Source organism: Protopterus annectens, chromosome 6.part0 (genome assembly GCF_019279795.1).
Source record: "Protopterus annectens isolate FY-2018-M chromosome 6.part0, PAN1.0, whole genome shotgun sequence".
Lineage (NCBI taxonomy): Eukaryota > Metazoa > Chordata > Ceratodontiformes > Protopteridae > Protopterus > Protopterus annectens.
The window spans coordinates 526,694,113-526,715,675 of record NC_056737.1 but is presented as its reverse complement, the minus strand read 5'-3'; the positions used below and the strand labels follow the sequence as shown (position 1 = coordinate 526,715,675).

Genomic DNA, 21,563 nt, shown 5'->3' with positions numbered 1-21,563 from the left:
ACTGCGGTGTCATAAACAGCTAGAATATGAATAAACATGGTCAGAAATGGGGTTGCAATACTGTCCTGGAAAAGTACATATGGCTCCCTTCATGCTGGAGGAATATGTGCCCTTGGTGGAGAAATTTAGAACAATAGTGCTCAGTGAAATTGTTTATGTAACTCAGGGTTCAAGTTCATGTGTATTGACAAGTGTAATCATAAGATCAGTAAGTAGGCTGGAGTGATATCTAAAGTCTAGCTCCCCCTGAAATGATCCACTCTGGTGATGTGCAGCTGAAATTTAAGAGAAGCTGTTGTTTTACTGGTCATTCTGTGCCTCTCTACACACCTTTGGTCGTTAACTGTTAGTAATGATTAAAAGAATGAGATCATGGTTACAAGCTGAAAAAGTCAGATTTCTCCCCTGAGAGGTAAATGACAAGACAACCTTGGAGTACAGCTCCTATTTCTGTGAATTATGAGGCGCCAAACCAGATAGTATGGGGTTCTTACAACAATGCCTTCTGGACAGCTTTACTGTTTTATGCTCAGCCTATTGGAATGATGCTTTGAGGATAACTCAGGCCATGGTAAGCAGGGTGTATCTTTGAGCTGCCCTGGAAATGCTTGAGGAGCCCCAGGATGAGATTAAAATAAGTGCTCATTACTTAGCATGATGCATTTTATTCTCAGCTTATAAAATAGAAGGAATCTCAATGAAGTGAAGTAAAAATATGCAGACTGGTAATAAAATGTAATAGTTTCAATAAAATAACCAATGCCATGCACAAGAATTGCAAAACATTTTTGAATGATTAGAAATCAGTGGCAATGTATCTTTAGCCCCTAAAATCTCTTAAAAGGGAATATATTTGCTATCTATGAAGAATAGACCTTTTTAACCTTTGATGAAAGCCGAACAATATATTTCATATTTGAAAGTGGGAAGTAAATAGGGAACACTTCTGCATAAAATACAGATAACTATGCTTATAAATATTTGGTATAAAGAATACTTTATATGGTCTAGTAGCTATGCTATGTATTGTACAGGCACAGCTAGAAGGAAAATGGAACAAAATAATATCAAATAAATATAATATGATAGTACAGAATAAAAATATACACAGAACCACATTATATGGTATACTATTAGAAAATTACCATTCAAGCATATAACAACATGCATGCAGATTTAAAAGTAGTTAATCTTCTTCTTCTTCTTCTTTCGGCTTTATCCCGGTTAGGGGTCGCCACAGCGGATCACCTGTCCGCACATTGAATGGCAGTGGAGTTTTACAGTGTCGAGTTGCCAGCCCAACCTTCCACAGAAGGCACACTCACACGCACACCTAGGGCCAATTTAGAGTGTCCAATCCACCTGCAGCATGTCTTTGGGATGTGGGAGGAAACCGGAGCACCCGGAGGAAACCCACGCGACCACAGGGAGGACATGCAGACTCCGCACAGAAGGCACCCCAGCCGAGGATCGAACCGGAGAACCTCTTGCTGTGAGGCGGCAATGCTAACCACTGCACCACCGTGGCCGCCCATTTAAAAGTAGTTAATATTACTGACAAAAGTGGTGTAAACTAAAACTAAGATTATTTTCAAACATATGGCATCTTGAACCCTGATGATTAAAAGTAAATATTAATGTAGATTTAATGATGGCAAAACATAAACAAGATTCACTGGAGGAACAGATTCCTAACACAGCATATTCCCAGCCTATTGAATAGGTTGTCACTACAGGTCAAAGGCAAGTACTACTTTGACAACCTTTAAGACTAGTCTTTTTGTTTAAGAAAAATGTTATTAATTTTACATAATAACAATATATACACAGAAAAGAAGGAATTCAATGTCACATATTATTATACAATGATAGGAATATATTGAATCAATGTAATTTTATACAATTAACACATTAATAATCTTGGTATTTCAATAGCAACATTTCAAGGTTATCATTACCACTAAATGTCTTAGTATGATTTATAGCTATTCTGATCACTTCTTTTTCAGTTTTACATAATATTGCTATTAAATTAAAAAAAAAATTTGAACATAGGAATGGAATTCAATTTCCAATTTAAATGTAAATCCTTGTGATCAACAGTTCAGAGCAAAGGTGGGTGTGGAAGAGAGGTAAAGAAGAGAGTGTAGTCAGGGTAGAGTGGGTGTCAGGATTGATGTGTGGCAGACAGGTACCAGTAAGAGTGAAAGGGAAGGTCTACAAGACTGTAGTGAAACCAACTAATTTATATAGGTCGGAGATGTGGCACTGACAAAAAGACAGGAGTCAGATCTGGAGGTGGCAGAGTTAAAGATATTAATATTTGGACCGTGTGTGACAAGGATGGACAGGATTAGCAATGAGTATATTAGAGGGTCAGCTCAGGTTGGACAGTTTGGAGACAAATCCAGAGAGATGAAATTGTGTTGGTTTGGACATGTGCTGAGGAGGGATGTTGGATAAATTGGGAGAAGGATGCTAAGGATGGAGCTACCAGGTAACAGGAAAAGAGGAAGGCCTGAGATAAGGTTTATGGATGTGGTGAGAGAGGACATGCAGATGGTTGGTGTGACAGAGCAAGATGCAAATCCCTAATGGGAACTGCAAAAAGAAGAAGAAAATAAATTATCTATTAAATATTCTTATATTATTTGCTCATTCAACATTATTACAACTAGATCTCTAAATAAATAAGTATAACAGAGTGGGACTCGAAGAGATAAAGCAATCTGTAAATTTAATGGAGACAGGTAATCTTATTATATTAAGCTATAATACAAAAGAGAAATCAGTGTGCATATACATTTATCATGTCAAAAGATACACATTTTATAAGTCTAACAAAAGCTGTGAATTAGTCTTTAAAGTACAAGTGTCTGTATCTCAAATTTCTGTAACACTCAACATGTCAAATATCAAAATATTTAAAAATCCTTTAGCTTATAAAACTACTTCATAAAATATGCATATTACTGAAGCTGAAGAGAATGTTTTGCTATTTCTACAGAGTCAAAAATGTTTGCAGTCTATATTGTATTCCAGAATTACAATGTGTTCAATTCAAATCCCATTCTCCCTTCACAGATTCAAACATATTAAAAAAAATCTACTTTACTGTCTATCAAAATGGATGTACTGATTCAGCAATAAAACATTAAAGTTTTAGCATTGACTAATTAAATGAGTTATTTTAGGTAGTCTTAGTGAATGTAATAGTATACATGTAAAAAGCTTCAAAGTTTGCATGACTAAGCATCAAATTTCAACTTTCAGATTATTTTCAAATATTTTACATGATTTCTATGTAAATTATATGACATCTTCTGCAGTCATATTTTTGTCATATTGAGGTGAACATAATGTGTATCTTTATTAAAAGCAGTTTGTTGTGTTTAAATATATTTTTCTGTCTTATTTTCCCACTAGTATTCAACCTTATCCTATATATAGTATTTTTGAAATCGCTCATCAAAGAGCTACTTAATCATCAAAGGTTATAGTATGTGTACATATTTCTTAATTTACTGATACTGCTCTTTTATTAATCTTATAGACTAAATATTGCATTCCTTGTGCATATGCATATTATTTATGGTATTTACTCTTATTAATTCTAGCATTGCAAGTAATCTTTACTATATATAAAATAATTCTTTCTTATTTAATTTGAATGTGTGTTTGAGCCATTGTGAACTGCTGTTCTTATCTAAGCTTTACATGCTTACATCAGAATTTGACTACAGCATGTGAAAATGACACACACAACAGCTAATTTCCTCTGTAAATTTCTCATTCTTTGTTCTTTTAAGCTGTACTAATCAGTAACAAACATCTAACTTTAGTTCTTTCAATTAATATATATAGTTAACATGTATAGTTAGAGCTAATAACACTAAAGCATAAACAATTAACTTATAAAAGGAAAGCAAATCATATGTTACAACATTTCAGTATTAAAAATTACTACTCCTTTTGTCTTACCAATTCTTCACATCTAATAAAAGAAAAGAGGTATTATTTTGAGTAGGTTTCTCACATACATGCTTGAGAAAAAAAAAAGTTTATTTTCTTCTTTCACATACATCAGTGATGAACTTTGACCTAGATTTTCTTCAGGACAGCTCAAGATGGGAAGAATGAATGCTGAAGAAATGGAACATTCTTTTGTTCTCAAGTTTTCTCTCTAAGTGTCAGATGTTTCATAAATGATGTGTGAAAGGAATGTGTTACACAGGAACAAAGATAACAAAATCACCATCACTTTAACATTTCTAATTAGCATATTATTTAGATCTGACATTCAGTTAACCCAAAATGCACATACTAAGCAAAGTTGAACAAATAAATTAAAATGTTTAACTTCTATAGCTTTAAAGTTACCAATTCTATTGTTTTCAGTATAATGCCATTCTCTTACAGGAAGTACTTGTTTAACATTTAGAAACAAACTTATAGGTTGAGTTAAATGAAATATGTTAAGTTTTTCACTATAAATACTGTAAAACAGTAATGCTAACCCTTAAAATTCATCATCATGAAAAATGTTTTATTTTAAAATATAAATACATTCTTAAATATGTTTTGAAGCTTAAAGTCTAGTACAGACCTTTAACTTAAAGGGCAAACATATTGTTTCAGAAAATAACAGTCCTGCAATCAGAGAATGAGAGTCACTTGTTTTTAGGCTATTTAGTTTTAGAAGCAGTTTTCTAAGAATTCAGTTCAGTCTGTCTCTTTGGGGATGTATTCTATTCCACTCCGTTTCTTCAGTATTATTAGTTATTATTGCTGTTAACAAAAGTGCATGCCTCCTCCAGCATATTAAATATTTTTGTTTCTTTACAAAGGAATAATTCATTCTTTGCAGGAAACACCAACGTGGTTTTAATAGTGTTATTTTTAAGTTCCTTGATCAGTGGTAAACAGGATTTTCTTTTACTTATTACTTTACTAGAATAATCATTGTTAAATCTGACTACATGTTCACCTATTTTAATAGGTGGGCTGGACCATATTGTTTTTAATATTTAATTTTTTTTTTCAAAGCTAGACATGAACTTGGCTATAATTGAACATGGTGGTGAGTTTTCATTCTTAGTATGTGTTCTCAGGGATCTATGCGCTCTTTCAGTTATAAAAGATATCAAAGTTTCAAGTAGATTTAATGCTTTATGTAGTCAGGTAGTCAAAACATTTCTTATATTGTGCCCCTCATACTTTTCAGGTATACCATACATTCTAATGTTGTTTCATCTCTTTTAAAATCATTGAGTTTTTCTATGAGTCAGTTATTTTGTTTTAAAGAAATTCAGCCTGAGGCTCACCTTCAGTTATTCTTCCTTCATGATCATTCACTTTTTCTTCCAAACTGATGATTTGTTGTTTCATAAGAATTTCAAAATGTTCCATCATCTTTCAGGTCTCTTTGAAACTTTCTAGTTTAGTATCCAGTGTATCTATTTTAGTGATACATCCTGCATTCTAGATAGTATTGATAGGATGTCTTAAAACAAGAATCCTGAGTAACTGTCAACCTCTTTGAAATGAGCACCTAACAAAACAAAGCATTTTGCAGGGGATAAGCCCCAGTGCACACCCCACCCATGTGGAGGGGTTGCATCCACTCATATTTGCTTATGTTTACTAATTCAATGATTGTGTAACACTGGGAAAAGAGAAAGCACTTGGTAGTAATGAGAAATGGTGCACAGACCTGCATCTCACAGTACAGTGACTATGTTTTAAAATAATTTGAGATTAATTTTTTTAGAAAAGTTGGGATTGGAAAGATGGCCTTTCACAAGCTACTATTCATTAAAATGTATACCATCTGTCAATTTAATGTGTGCCCTACTAAATTTTCCAAACACTGCACTGCCTTCATTCTTAATGTGTTTATTATTTGTTTGCTGTTTATATATTGTTTTATCAATAGTAGGAATATCTCCTTCTGGTGCTGTCAAGTTGCTAAGTATCACAAATCTATTGTAATTAATATCTAAACTTATGCTTTATGAGGGCCATACATATATTGTGGGAATTAAGAAACATGAACAGTTGTGGGGTGATGTATCTATCTCTTTCAATCCCAAAAAATTGATGCAGTTTAGCAATAATGATTACTGCTGAGTTCTCCAATAAATTTATGGGTGACTGAAGTGGTCTTTTCTCTATCACATTTTTAGTTCAGCCTACATGGCTGCAGGTGTGTGTGTGTGTGTGTGTGTGTGTGTGTATGTGTGTGTGTGTGTCTTCTGACAGGGAGACTGGAATTAAAAAAGTTGTGTGTGACTATCAAGACAGATCACAGACCATTAATTTAAATTACAAAGCAATGATTATTGGTTTGTCTGAATATGCAAGAGTTTTTGCAAAATGAACATGAATGTTTATGTATTCAGTGACTTATCAATAGTGTATAAAGCAGTTGTTTGATGAACACAAGGAAGATCGTTGAGGATATTGAGAGACCAATGTATTTTTTAGTCTGAATAGAAGAATACAAAGCACCATTTTTATGTTGTATGTTTAAATGGGCATGCCCACTGAAAACAAGGAGCACTGACTGGTCATGCGACTTGCTCGAAGTTACACAGTAAGCAAATGGAAGTGGAAGGAATCCAACCCCTGTTCCACTATGGTCACTGATTGCCCAGAGCCTTGGTCCTCTGTGCTTAGTGCCAGATGACCATACAAAGTAAAATATTTAGGCAAGTCTTCTATTGCATTTTCCAAATCCACCAAGAACATGTCTGCTGTCTATCCTAGTGTACAGATATCAGTTCTGTCAAATGTTTTATCATCAGACATGCACTACTGATGATGATTGACAAAAGTTTCTTCTGAAATCAAATGCATTCACTGTAAAACTGTGTGGTTTGCATAAATAAATGTAAAAATATAACCTTTCCACAAATCTGAATCTTTTTATATATTGTATTGTGTACACATTTATTTTAAACTTATTTTATACAAAAGTGTACCACTTGCATGAAATAAAGACAATATGAAATACTATCAAACTGTACTGCAAAAGGCAGACTGTCTTCCTATCATGGGGTAAACTTTTTAAACATTTGCAAAGGATACTTGTTTATGCATCTTCACATGATAAAAATAAAACTCTTAACATGAAACAAAAGACACAGAGGAAGCTCGTATATTTATAATGTTTGCTTTTTCTTGTGATATTTGCACTGTGCTTTAATGGATACCCTTCAGATTCCTGAGAGCTCTACAGAACAAAGTGTAGACAGCTAGCTGCATAATTCCAAGCCAGAGCATTGTCTTTAAAGAGCCCCCTGGAATGCTGTTCCCGTGCTGTGCAGATGGTGACATTTTACTGAAATGTCTGCAATGTCTTTTCTTTCAATGGCAGCCCCTACTGCTGCAGGTTGTACTTTAATCACTTTTTAAAATGAAAGACAATATAAAAAATGTTATCAGATGTGACACCATTCTAAATTAAAGAATAATTTCTGATTTTTGTAAAACAGAGTATCCTGTTCTTCTCACCTTGTCAAGTTAATGTAAAAATATTGAATGATATATATGGGATGGAAATTAAATCAGCTATCATGAACCCATTGCCATATATCAACAATGTAAATAAGATAAACAACATGTCATACAGACAGCATGAAATTGCAATAATACACTCTTACATTCTGATAATATAAATACTTGCCCAGCAATGAATTGAAAATGTAATTTCCAAAAGACCATACTGTCCAGCACACATGCACACACAGAAGCATGAACATATCTACAGATGTATGTATACACACACACACACACACACACACACACACACACACACACACACATATATATATATATATATAGACAGATAGATATATATGAAAACTATTAGACAAGACATGTAGAATAGTGACCAATATTCACTACATAGGTTTTACATTTAAAAACAAAGCTTTTTGCAATCATTGTTTTCAATAATATTTTATTTGTTAATTATATATGTGGAATAGATACAGTGCCCTTATCAGCTCTGACCCAAATTAAGTAATGATCAGTACAAACAAATACATGGGAAAACAATTATACAAAAATAGATAATATAGCATCAGTGAATATATATGTTGCAAACAATACTTAGTATAATATATACAATTATCTGCCTCAGATAATGGCATTTTAAGCTGTACATTTTCTTGAGTTATCTGGTATAAAGTAAATATTCAATTGATATATCAAAGATAACAATGAAAGAACAAACCAACAGAGGAAGTATATACCATTGTTATTTACTTGTAGGTAAACAGACAGCTTATGCACTGAGTTTAGAAGCATTGCAAAGTTTCTAATGCCTTACTTCCACAGGACAAATGCTTCACTCCACCCAGTTTGGCTTTGTCAATGGGAGATCATCCCTGTTAAACTTGATGGACTTCTTTGAGACAGTCACCAAAGACCTAGATGAGGACAAAGCTGTGCATAAGACCTACTTAGACTTAGCTAAGGCCTTTGACACAAGTCCCCACTCAGGCATCATTGATAAACTCGCTCTTCTGGGTATCAACCCATATATTGTCAGGTGGGTTGCAAACTGGTTCATTGATAGAACTCATACTGTGAAAATAGAGGACTCCACCTCCTCCAGCAGTCCCATAACCAGTGGTGTTCCACAAGGATCAGTTGAGTTATGGACCCCTACTCTTTGGAATCTACTTCTCTAAAGTACAGACTAAAACTAAAGGACTTTGGCTGACAAAATTTGCTAATGACTGCAAAGTGGGAGCGATCAGTAAAACCCCTAGCCATGTCAACATCCTGCAAAAACATGTTATGCAGACTAATGACTGGTGGCAAAGTTGTGGTCTTAAAGTCAGTGCAAAAAATTGTATTATTACCCCCTTCACCACGGGTGATATTCCTGCAAACTACCACAGCAACAGTAATACACTAAGCACAGAGTAAGTGGTGAGAGATCTGGGCACACAGATGGACAGCAACCTTAATTTCAAAAACCATGTCTGCACAGTGGTAAGAAGGGTATTTTATATTGCTCATCTCATAAGTAAGGGCATTGCCTCCAGAAAAACAATGTTATAACCCCTTTGTACTCTTTCCTCATCAAGCCAATAATAGAGTACAATGGTCCCTTTGGTATGTTCCTTTCCAAACACTTGCAGCAATTGGAGAGACCACAAAGGTTCCTTACAAAGAAAATTCAGGGTTTTCAAGATCTGTCTTATGCAGATGGGCTGAAATCATTATCACTTTACTCTGTGTCATACAGACTGCTCAGAGGCAACCTGTGCCTTGCATATAGATCAGTCTCTAACACAGCTTTAATGGAAATGCTGCACATTCACAAGTCAAATGGCACATGGGTCGCTCACTCAAAGGACCTTAACCTGGTATGTGACATCAACAGAACTTGCTGCAAAGACAGATGTGTCTCACAGATGTTGCCCCACCTTGGGTACAAGCTTCCTATTCATGATAAACAAAGCCCTCCTTGGCCCTATTTAAGCACAATTTGGACAACTGGATGGGTAACCAGAAATTCACCTCTGGGGTTCCACCCATATCTCTCTTGGATAGGGGCAATAAGTGCTGATTTTAGTGTCTGCTTGAACCAGACACCCCTGGGAACATGGGTTAAACTTGGCTAAGCTTGTAAGGGCCCTGGAGCCATTAGCCTAGTAACCTTCTATGATCTCATGAATGTTTTTTCATTCTGATGACATTTACAGTTAAACAGTTGCATAACCTTTACCTTCTCATTTTAATTGTTTTCACCAGGGTTATTTTTTACTCTATCTACATGATAATCTTCTACTTTCTCGTCTTTTTCTTTCACATCTCACTTGACATATTAACCTTTATATCATATTTACTCCATCTAGTCCAGCAACACTCTTCCCTTTTCTAATTTATCATACACTTCTTCTGTACCACCTCCATTTCATCTGTACTTCTGAATATCCTTCTAACTAATCTCTTTCCTAGATTTTCACTTAGCAACCTATCTGGATACTTTGTTTCCAGTCATCTATTACTCACAGCTGATATCCTTTTTTTCAGCCCCTTCTATGTATTTTGGTATCCCTCATACCATCAGGTCTTCTTCTGCAAATATGAAAATAGTGCTTGCTTTTAGTCTCTTGCCATATTATTCTGTTGCAAGCCTATAAACATAACCCTCAATCTACTGCTGTTTTACCAGCCTGGCCTTTGACATTAGTTCCAAACCTTGCTACTCTGAATCTTTAGGTAACACCAGTGTTCTTGGCTTTCAAAATGATATGCCCATGACAATATTTCCTTTGGATCTGGACATTACTACCTCCAGTTTATCACTCTCTTTGTATCATGTTCCCATTATTCACCTCCTTTCTGTGTTTGAGTATTTTCTGTTTCTACCCCTCTACATCCTATTACTCCACTGCATTCCTCTTGTATGCTCTACTTCTCTTTCCATTCTGCCTTGTTGCCTCACTAATTCTGTCTCCAGCATGCAGACTTGGTAGTTTTCCATACAGGGTACTCCTTTACATTTCCTTTTTCAAAAAGCAACACCCTTTCCCCAGAGTGTGATGCTCTTTCATTCTATTACACATTCAATAACGTTGTAAAGTTGGCTGATCCCATCCGTCTTAAAGAACTAACAGACTCTACAAGGTTAGGAAGTAAAACAAAGCTAATTAGATGAAGGAACAGCTATATTAGGTAGTTGTAGAGTGGCTAAAAGAGATTAAAAAGGTCATCTTTATGATTTAGCCAGTGAATCTGACGCAACAAGGATTTCTAGGACTCTTGAAATAGGTTTCTCTGCAAAGATATTTACAGAAATAAGACCCTATATCTCCAAAATCAGCCTAAAATCTCATATTAATTTATTCACAATTAAGGAATATATATGCAAAGCATCTAATACATTTTGGTTTAAAAAAATCATATTTACTTAAAAAAAAACTCAGATTCTTCTCTTTCAAGCAGCCACAATAATCTGAGTAGCAAGCATCTCATGCAGAAGCACAGACAACAATAAATATTGTGAAACATCTAATCATAATACCCTGAATGGTCAATTGCTGAAAAAGCTCCCTTCAGTATTTTTTTAGAGATGTGAATAATCAGAATTATAATTTCAGTTATGATTTGTAAACAAATATAAATTAAAAAATCCAAAGATTATAAAAAGAACAATACATTTCACTGAAAATAATGTGTCCCCCTCTGTGGCTGTTAACTTCATGCTTTTTCTAACAAAATGAACAGTTATTTAATCCCCAAGGAAAAGTTAAAAGAATAACTACCTTGACACTGAAACATTATACATCTTGTATATTCATTTCCTACAAAACGTTCAATATAACATTTTTCTCAAAATACAGACACAACATATACATTGCACATAAATGGTCTTCAAATAGCAGAAATAGTGAATAATAAAAAACTAACCACTAAATATATAAAACACAATGCATTATAAAAATAAGAAATGACTCAGCTCTACTCTGGTTCTAATCTTGCAGATATTTTCAACAAACTGAATAACTTTTAAAATGGTGTTTAAATTAGGATACCTGACATTTAAATATCAAAAACATTCAAACTAGGTATATGTACTTTGTAAATACTGGTGCAAATGTGCACATTCTCCCTTATGAGGGGTTGAGGAGAATAATATTTGTGAAAAAAGTATAGATTTGATGGTCTGTGCCACTACACTGAAGCTCAGCATTCCCCATGCTGTTACTGTTTTAGTACAAGAAAAACAAGTGATAAACTTATCACACCATATTTATATAAAGAAAAGTGCATAATGTATGGAAGATGACAGAAACTGCAATACTGTATTGTTCACGCATTCGCTATTATCCCATGTCATCAATTGTTTGACTTGCATACTTAAAATCTAACATCTGTATAACTAGGATTATCTATTTTATTGTAACCTACTCTGTAATGTAGTGTTCTGTACCATCACTGTATTTTGATTCTGTAGCTTTATCATGTTGTTTGTTTTTGAAGCTTTTCTCCCAGGCTTCTACTGAAAATGGGCTTTAAATAAACATAAATGCAATATCATGCGGAATACAAACACAAAATACAGACCCACTGTTGTTCCAGTAAAATTAGTAAAGAAGGAAGCATTATTTCAGACTGCAGTGGGAACCAATATGTAGAATTTCTCAGGAAACTCCTAACAAAGGTAAATCAGTATTTTAATCACAAGTGAAACAAAGGAGCTGACACAACTGAACTAGTGTAACTTCTAATAACTGGGCTGCTTTAAATATATCAGTCTCACATTTAGGGCCGCTGCTTGACTGGAGAATTGGGAAATTAGTTGCTTGTATTTTGCCAATGCCCAAAGCTTGGAGGATTTACTGAGTTCCTGCAATTGATCTGTGACTCAATATGGCCACAACACACACACACACACACACACACACATATATATATATATATATATATATATATATATATATATAAAGTCAACTACTTATCATGGGATACAAATATCTTCCTATTTGGGTCTCACCAATCGAGGCTAGTTAACTTATTATTATTTGCTGCAAATACATGTATAACAAAAAGATGGAAGACATCAGTCTCCCTGACAATTACAGCCTCTATGATGGACAATATTTTCAAGCTGGAACTCCCCCCAGCAGACTCATGACTACTCTTAAAGTCTGCAGACAAATGGCTTATGCGGCCAAAGTCACAGAAAAAAATTCTGATGACTTCAAATATATAATAATAATAAGAATAATAATAATTTGAGCTCAGTATATGATTACAAACTTTTATTAAGTTCCCTACACTTGTAATGTTTTATTAGTGCCTGTTGTTTCAACTGCTTTAATTAATGACATTTAATCTTTGTTAAAAAATATATTTTTACAGGCAGTGTATAAACATCAGTCATCACCTCAAAAGAGAGAGGTATTTATTTTACTAGACACTCCTACCACTGAAAGATCTATGGTCATCTGATGAACTGAGCTGAAGTTTCCAGCTTCACAGACAGGACCTTTCACTCTTTACCATTTAGGTTGTTCACCTGGCAAATCATCAACGAAGTACTTAAAAATACATGTTTCTAAATATCTATTTAAAGTACAGCATTTTTGTATGAGACACAAGACATTAAACTTCATGCAGAATGTAATAACACTAACCATGTGGTTGGGGTGGTTCAATGAAACTTGTGAAGCTCCTTCACACAGACACTGTTGTAAAATGTTGAAAGATCGTAATGTCCAAAGTATTTCAGTACATATGTGGCATGCCACCATCAGATACATTGGTAATGTTCAAACGACAATATTAGTATGCAATACATGTTTTAAATATTTATATGGCTGAAGTATCAGCTTGGAAAAATTACACTTAAACTTTTTGTACATACCTTCAACTGCTATGTCTACATTCAGGTATGCCACTGCTCTTGAACTTAGGATTTTGTTTAGATCCTGGAAAGAAAATAATACATTTGTAAAGTTACTGTATCTTTTGTTGGAGCTAAAACTATAATGTCACCAGCACAGTTGAGATATCAATGTTATACTCTTGTCAAAAACAGTGGTGTTGCTACAGACTGTGGACTTCAAAAGAAGAGATTTATATACCACTCATTACATACATACAAATAGTTCAGGCATGGCCATTAATGCCCTTCTAGCCTGCCAGTATACCAAAATACTTGTTTCCATAATAAGTGTCCAGGTTGTTCTCAAAAATATCTAAACTAGTACTTGCTTTAATGTAATTTGGGAGTCTGTTAAATGCATCAGCTGCTCTCTCAGAGAACTAATTAGTACTCTTCTCATTCCTACAAAATCCTTTACATAGGTTATCTGATTCTCTAGTACTTTTTGATAACCCCAAACATTCCCAGAGATAACTGTCTCTAAATGCCCTATTTATGTGAATAATAACTGCTTCGATATCTATGAGACACTATACAAGTTCAAATATTTTAGTCTTTCATAATAACTTAAATTTTCACATTCAATGGATAGCCTTGGTATATTTCCGCTGTACTCTTTCCAGTTTATGCATGTTTGTTTTCTTACAAAGTTTCCATATTGTTATTCCATACTCAAGTCTGGGTCTAATGTAACTAACAAACTATGACTTCATCATTTCTGATTTCCTAGACTTTATAAATATTTTTATACAACCTATAGTTCTATAACTATCATTAATCAATTGGTTCATATGATCAGAAAAACTCAAAGCTGGATCTACACAAGTCCTTAAATGAATGTACAGTTTCAATCACTGTGTGCTGTATTAAATATTCATCTTTCAATTTATATCTCCCAAACCTCATACACTTAGCTGTTTGATGTATTTATCAGCATATTATTCTCCTGTATCCAAATGATCAATTTAGGCAAGTTCTTTTGCAGACATGCATTACCTGTTACACATGTAATCAGTTTACCCTATTTCAGGTCATCTGCATATAGACTGTAGAACACCTAAGATGAAAAGGTAGCTCTGAAAGGTACAGTCTAAACAAGTAAGGGCCTAGGACAGAGCCCTGTGAGACAACCTGACTGTAACGAAGAATCTCACCTGTCCAATTTCTGTATGATACTTGCCATGTCCTATTTGTAAGCCATGTAGCTATCCATCTTATCAAGAGTACATTGGTACCTAGTAGTACTAATTTCTTGATCAGTGTTTTGTGTAGGACCCTGCCAAATGTTGAAGTTAAATCTATATAAATTACATAACAGCACATTTTTTATTCATCGCTATTATATTCTTAAAGAACATCATGAGATTTTCAACATATGCATGCTGATATATAGTTTCAAGTCCCGACCTATCAAATTCTGACAATAACTTATCCAATATTACCTTCTCCATTATTTTTCCATGACATGAAAGTAGACTTAAGGGCTATATGACTCTGGGTTTGTACTACTCCCCTCTCCCCTAAAGGCAAGTTTAGTAAGTGCATGTCTCCAGTATTGAGGAATCTCCCCATATTTATATGACCTAGTAAATAATAGATATAATGGTATCACTCTTTTTAATTTCTCCAAGTCTTTTGGGTATCTAATACCATGGTGGGAATGGACCCCATTCCCAAATCAAAGTACGATTAAAGTTCATGAAATTAATATCGTTTCAGTCTTTGATGTCAACTAAAAGTGTCCTTTGCAGCACCTGCAATGTGTCCAATAATGACTTCTTCTGCAATTTGTACGGGGTTTTATGTATTGGTAACATATCTAAATATGATTGCAGATTCTTTTTTACAAGACCCATTGCTCCTACTACTATTGGAACTGTCTGGGTATCTTTTTTTACATTGCTCTCATTTCTGCCTGCAGATCCTGATATTTTATGACTTTGTGTCTCTGTACACAATACATTGTAGTCACTGGGTGTGGTGATTTCAATGATCAGTGCTACTTTTGTCTTCTTTTCATGAACCACTATATCCAGTTTTCTAGCATCTATCATTTGAACTGTTGATAATGGGTGATCCCATGTGATGTAGACTTCATAATTTCCTATGATGCTTTGGGGCTAATGTTTTCAGTGTTTTTCAGCCACTTTAGTACCATACTGTTTGCACAGTCCCCAGTGCAACAGTTTTGTCACATTATTATGCCTTTCAGTATACATTCCTTCTGCCATTAGTATGTCACAACTAACAATGAGGTGTGCGACTGTTTCCAATTCAGTTTTACAAAACCTACATTTTTCTGTTTCTCCCACATGTTTAATGGACATTGTAAACTAACGTGTATGTAGCCCACTGTCTTGTGCCACCAATATTAACCTTTCATCTCTTGGCTTGAATTCACCTCTCCTTAACCATTCCTGTGTTTGTTACTGACCAACATGATGTTCTTCCAGAAGTTTTCTATACTTGAAACTATATTTATGCATTTTCCACATTTCTTGCTTTCTCATCTGGTCCTTCACCTTATTTTCATTCTTTTGTTTTTTAGCACATTCAGTTGCTACCTGACTTTTATCTACTTCTGGTTTGATTTCCATTCCTGCTTGACTAAGCAGAGAAGTCATCTTAGATTTATTCTCCTCATGTTTCAAACCTTTCACTACTTTTGGGTTTTGTGAGGCCAGCAGATATGTGAGCAGTCCCACAATTGCAGATCTATACATGTAATCAATTTCAAGGAGGCCCATCCCTCCTTCGGAAAGGGGAATATATAATCGTGGTATGGACTGATTTCTATAAATCATTTGGTGAGCATGAAGAATCCTTCTTGTTTTCCTATCTAATCTATTCAACACGTTTGGGACCAGTCAATCATTCCAAAATGGTAAGTTAGGACAGGAAGAGCAAATTGGTTTACAGCCTGGATTTTGTTCCTAGATGTCAATGTTGTTTTCAGGATTAATTTTAGTCTTCTAAAGTATTCCTTACTAAGTTGTATTTGCATTTGTTCATGTTTTATTAGTGGTCCTTCATCAATTCCCAAAAATTTATACACTCCCTCTTGTTCAAGGTCTTTTATATCTCATTCTTTTCCCAAACTGATGTTTTCCTGCTGCTGCAGTTTTCCTGCTTTAAAGGTTGCTTTTGCACATTTATCATGGCCAAATGACATTCTTATATCATCTGAAAACATTTTGACAACTTGCAGTTGTGCTCTCAGTTTCTCATCTGATGAGCTATATAGTTTTAAATCACTGACAAAGAGAAGATGAGATGTCCACACTTTGTTGTTTTCTAGGAGCCAAATTATAGCCATAGCCAAAGTTGTTAAGTAGACAGCTTAATGGGTTAAGTGCAAGGCAGAATAGCAGCAGTGACAGAGAGTCACCCTGTAATATCCCCCTTTGAATTTTTATCCCTGGGATAATAATTTGTCCTTTATCATGGCTTAATTGCAACATGGTCTGCCACTGTTTCATGGTCACTGTACTGTAGTTGATCAGTGTGGGGTGTATCTTATACATTTTTAAGCATACTTTTATCCATGAATGAGTGATACTATCAAATGCTTTTTTGTAGTCAGTCCATTCCATACTTAGATTCTTCCCCCTTTTACAGTTCACCACTATGATTTTATTTAACAACACATGGTCCTTTTTCCCATTTGACTTTCTTTTATTGCCCTTTTGTTCTCCTGCCATAATTTAGTTTTCTTCTAAATGAGTATAAACTTTGTTGGCATCAATTCCCATGTATAGTTTATATGTCGTTGGAAGGTAAGTTATTGGTCTATAATTTTTAGGGTAGCTTGCAAGTCCACTTTTAAGTAGGAACATTGTTTTTCCTGTTAGCCAGGTTGGTGTCTGTTCTGGGTGTCCATATAAATAGTTCTTACTCATGGCTAAATCTTAGTGCAAGGATGGTAATACTTTTAACCAGACAATTAGAGGCTTTTCTTAACTTTCTTTCAATCTCACTGACTGTTACTTCATCCCATTTCATATACTGTACCTTTAAACTTCTTATTCTTTCTTTTACTTCTTCTAGCCATTTAATATCTGTGTTATGTTCCACAGGATCTTCATAAATACTATACTTCTCCAAAATGTATCTATTTCCTCTCTTTTTGGTGGTCTTTCAATTCCTTTTACCTTATTTACCAGTTCTTTATAAAACTTTATGAGTCATCAATAAATTGCTTATTTTGTACTTTTCCTTTATATTTATCTTAGTATCTTCTAAGATTTTCCTCCTATGCTGAAATTTTTAGTTTGTTATTTACAATAGTGCATGATAAATCCTGGTCTGTTCTAATATTTCACATTGCTTTTATGGTACTGCATGTATTTGCTGAAGTGATTTCAGGTCATTATTAATAATTTTCCCGTGCTTTATTTGAATCCAGTTTGCACAGATCTTTTCAATATAATCTAATTTGATTCCAGTTTCTGTAGTTACCTGGATATCACTAGGACAACTTATCACTGTCTTTCTGGAGCCAAACAGTTTTGTATAAGATATGTATCTAGAATCTCTTGGGTGAGAATAAGTTTTAGAATCTACACACAGTTTATCAATGTGTATGTCTTTACTCCTTCCACACATTGTGTGTCTATAAAAAGATTGCCTTTTTATGTTTAATATCTTTCTATAAATTTTCTTCAATTTTTTTTATCTTATCTCACACAAAGGTTAATTTGTTTGTCCAGCTTGTTTATTTCAGTTTTCAAAATTGTAGTTCGACCTCTCTTCAATTTCTTATACTTCTTGTCTCTCACCTTAATCAGGTATCTTGTTTTTATGGAAATTATCCTCCCAACATTGTATGCCTAGATGGTAATGTTATTTTTTTTTTTACTCAATTTCTCTTTCAAATCTTTCCACATTCCATCTGCATTTGTTTCACTGAACATATCACTCCAGGTAGTTTTACATAGTAACTGTTTTGCTTCCATATAATCTGCAATTAATCTTCTGTGCATTGGTTTAGATTTCAATTTGGCAGAATTATGTATAAACAAGTTAACCCTTAAAGCACCATAATCACTACACATTAATGGTGGTAAAACTTGACTTGAAGTAACAGTCATTTCTTTAGGAGCACAATGTCTAGTATGTTCCGTCCCCTGGTAGTTTTTTTTTTTTTTTACAGTTTGAAAAAAATTGTTCTTCCTGAACATACATTGTAAATAATTTCCTTACTAATCTTGTTGAATCAATATTATTCCAATCTGTTCCTGGTAAATTTGAAAAAGATATCATCTCTCACTCACATCAAAGGGTTCAAAAAAGTTCATCTATGCAAAAGATATGTAGATGATATATTTTTCATCTGGGAGGGCAACTACACAGAACTGGACCTTTTTCCTTGGAGAATAGATTCCAGAATACAGTTCTTGGAGTTCACCCTGTCTGGGAAGGGCTCAGAGGTTCATTTCCTCGATCTCACCATTTCCTTAGAGTCTGAAAAGAAAACCTTTAGCTCCAATCTTTATAGAAACATTCTGAAATAACTACCTTGACTACCAAAGTCAGTGCCCTCCCTTCATGAAAAAGAACATCATTAAGGAACAGTGCATTAGAATTAGCAGGATCACCAGCAATGACCAGGCCTTTCTTAAACAATGTTCTCTGTAAAACAGTTATTCCTAGAGAGGCACTATCCGGACCACATCATAAATTCCCAAATTCAATTTGTGGTCCAAAACAGGAACACAAAGTACCCTCCCATTCTTTGAAGTGGGTTCACACCAGCACCCCCAAACCTCCAGGAAGCACACTAAGATTTCCAATCCCCATTCCTCTGGATGCAACCACACTCAGGTAAATCCTTAGCAAACACTAGAGGATCATTGGAAGCACCCCCAATGTGGACCTCCTTACTTGGGACAGCACCCTTGTTAAGCTACAAAAGGTCATCCAATCTGAAATGCTCCCTTGAAACTACTACACAGATTGGGCAGACCCCCTCCACACCACCAGGCATGAGCCAATGCGAGCACTACAACTGGTGTAAAAAGGTACTGGGCACAGATATAGTGCTTCTGAAAACCCCAAAGCACTGAATCCAAATTCGGTGCCACTGTAATTGCCAATCTACCAATGTAGTGTACATAGATATCTGCACACACTGTGAGGCCTATTATATATGGAAAACAACAAGAAAACTTAAAGACAGGATCAGGGAAAACCTTTAGGCCATAGGATCACATGATGAGAGAAATGCTCTAGTCAAACATAGCAGGGCCTGGCCCATACACACAAACTACAGATTTGCTGCCATTGAAAAGGTAAACCTCCTTTTTGGAGATCCCAATCTAATACTGGAAATTAAAGAGTTAAAATGGCAAATCTTGCTCCACGCAGGCAAAGAGACAGGGCTTAATGGCCATATTAGCATTAAAAGTATAATAAGATGGATTAGATAAGAGGTGTCAACACAACACATTTCTTCAAAGTACACACCCTCCCCCTCCCTGGTTACATTATCATTCAATATAAATGTAAAAAGTTACAGTACTTTACTTAAACCTATTCTGATGAAGTCCAATTACGTATAGTCTAACGAACGAAAGTGGTCAATGGAAAAGGAATGCACCAATCACATTTGTAAGTTTTGCTGATTGCTAAATTACTTTTTAAGAACCGAACTACTCAATTTCTATGCACTCCTCTGGTTGCTGCATGTTGGAGAAATAAAGTCGTACTGTAAAAGGAATCCATATCCTCAGGTTGGTTCTTTCTCAACTGGAAGTCTTGAAGTTCTTAAATGTATGTAATGTTGCTTAGCTTACATTATGGGTTACTTGACTTAAACTTATTTGACTGACACTCATTTGACTGACACCCGTTTGACCTAAATTTCATTTGAATGACAACTCATTTGATTTACTCCCATTTCACTGACAGCTTGCAGTGCTGAATTACAACATATTAAATCTTAAACCATAGACAAGCACACTTAGAACACCAATAACTAACCCTTTCCAGAACTTAAAAACTACTGACTAACCATCTTAATAGAAATGGGACAATGTACAACCAAACTAGGTGGGGGGCTATGCACCCTGCCATTATGTATTCTAACTCCAGGATCGCACTACAGTGGGGAAAGTGGCATATACCTTTAACTTGCTTTACAGTACTCTGTACTCTGTAACAGTCAGTAATATAAGTTACTGTAATTCTTTTTATCACAAACAAGTCACAGGTGAAGGAAAACCAACAACAAGTCTATGCCTTACATGTTGGTGATATGGGAGTCAGTCAAATGAGTTTTAGGTCAAATGAAGTAGACCCTATATTATATATAACAATATATGTGAACTGTAATGTTTGTAAATGTGAACTTGTTAATATGGTTTGATTACTTTTATATAAAACTAGGTTTGCCTGTGTCAGAAGTGAAAATTCAATAATTTTCACTTTTTCTTTGTATCTTGTGGGTTCTTATGATAGTGCTTCAATGATAATATCATTTGCCATCTCCTGTAGAAGAGTTTGTGTAGTACAAAATTAGAATGAACTGACTAACAGCATTTAGCATGGCAGAATGGTCCATATCCCCACTATCAACTATGAATTAGAGGATGTTACAGTGTTCCAAATAGTAATACCAAAGGAAATCACCATTATAAAGTCCAAAATCATACAAAATGTAAGTAAAACATCCAGCAGAAAATGTCAGGTTTGATAGTAAGGATATGGACTGCCTTTAGCTGATGCAGAATGCTGCTATATTTTTTAATGAGAGCAAGCCTTTATATTTATATATATCTATATCTATATCTATATATATATATATATATATATATATATATATTATATATATATATATTATATGTGCTGTGCAGTCCTGATATGCTGACAATAGTATTGAGGTACAAGAACCTTTTCCTAATTCATAGGTTAATTAGCACAAAAAGGGAAATTGGCTAGGACAAAAATGGCATGCAAGAGCAGCTAGCCTATAGTACTTGCCCTTTGAGCCTATAACCCACACTAGGGATCTATAACTACACTAGTAAACAAACCAGACACACTAAGGTAATAAGATTCTAACTCAATGTACTCCCAGTCTATGGAGTAAGGTATCATTACAGGTCAAGCAAAGTACTGCTTTTGGTTATCTTTAAGGCTAGTCTTGATG

The 21,563-nt window shown here is 34.7% G+C and overlaps 1 protein-coding gene across 1 annotated transcript in view; it reads right to left on the bottom strand.

Annotated features, from left to right (window-relative positions):
- Nucleotides 1-21,563, bottom strand: part of LOC122804411 (putative N-acetylated-alpha-linked acidic dipeptidase) — a 2,922,358-nt gene that overhangs the window by 1,243,711 nt on the left and 1,657,084 nt on the right. Inside the window, exon 10 of the mRNA XM_044074242.1 lies at nucleotides 13,394-13,457. Coding sequence (XP_043930177.1) covers nucleotides 13,394-13,457 — 64 coding nt within the window. The remainder of the gene's footprint in view (nucleotides 1-13,393; nucleotides 13,458-21,563) is intronic.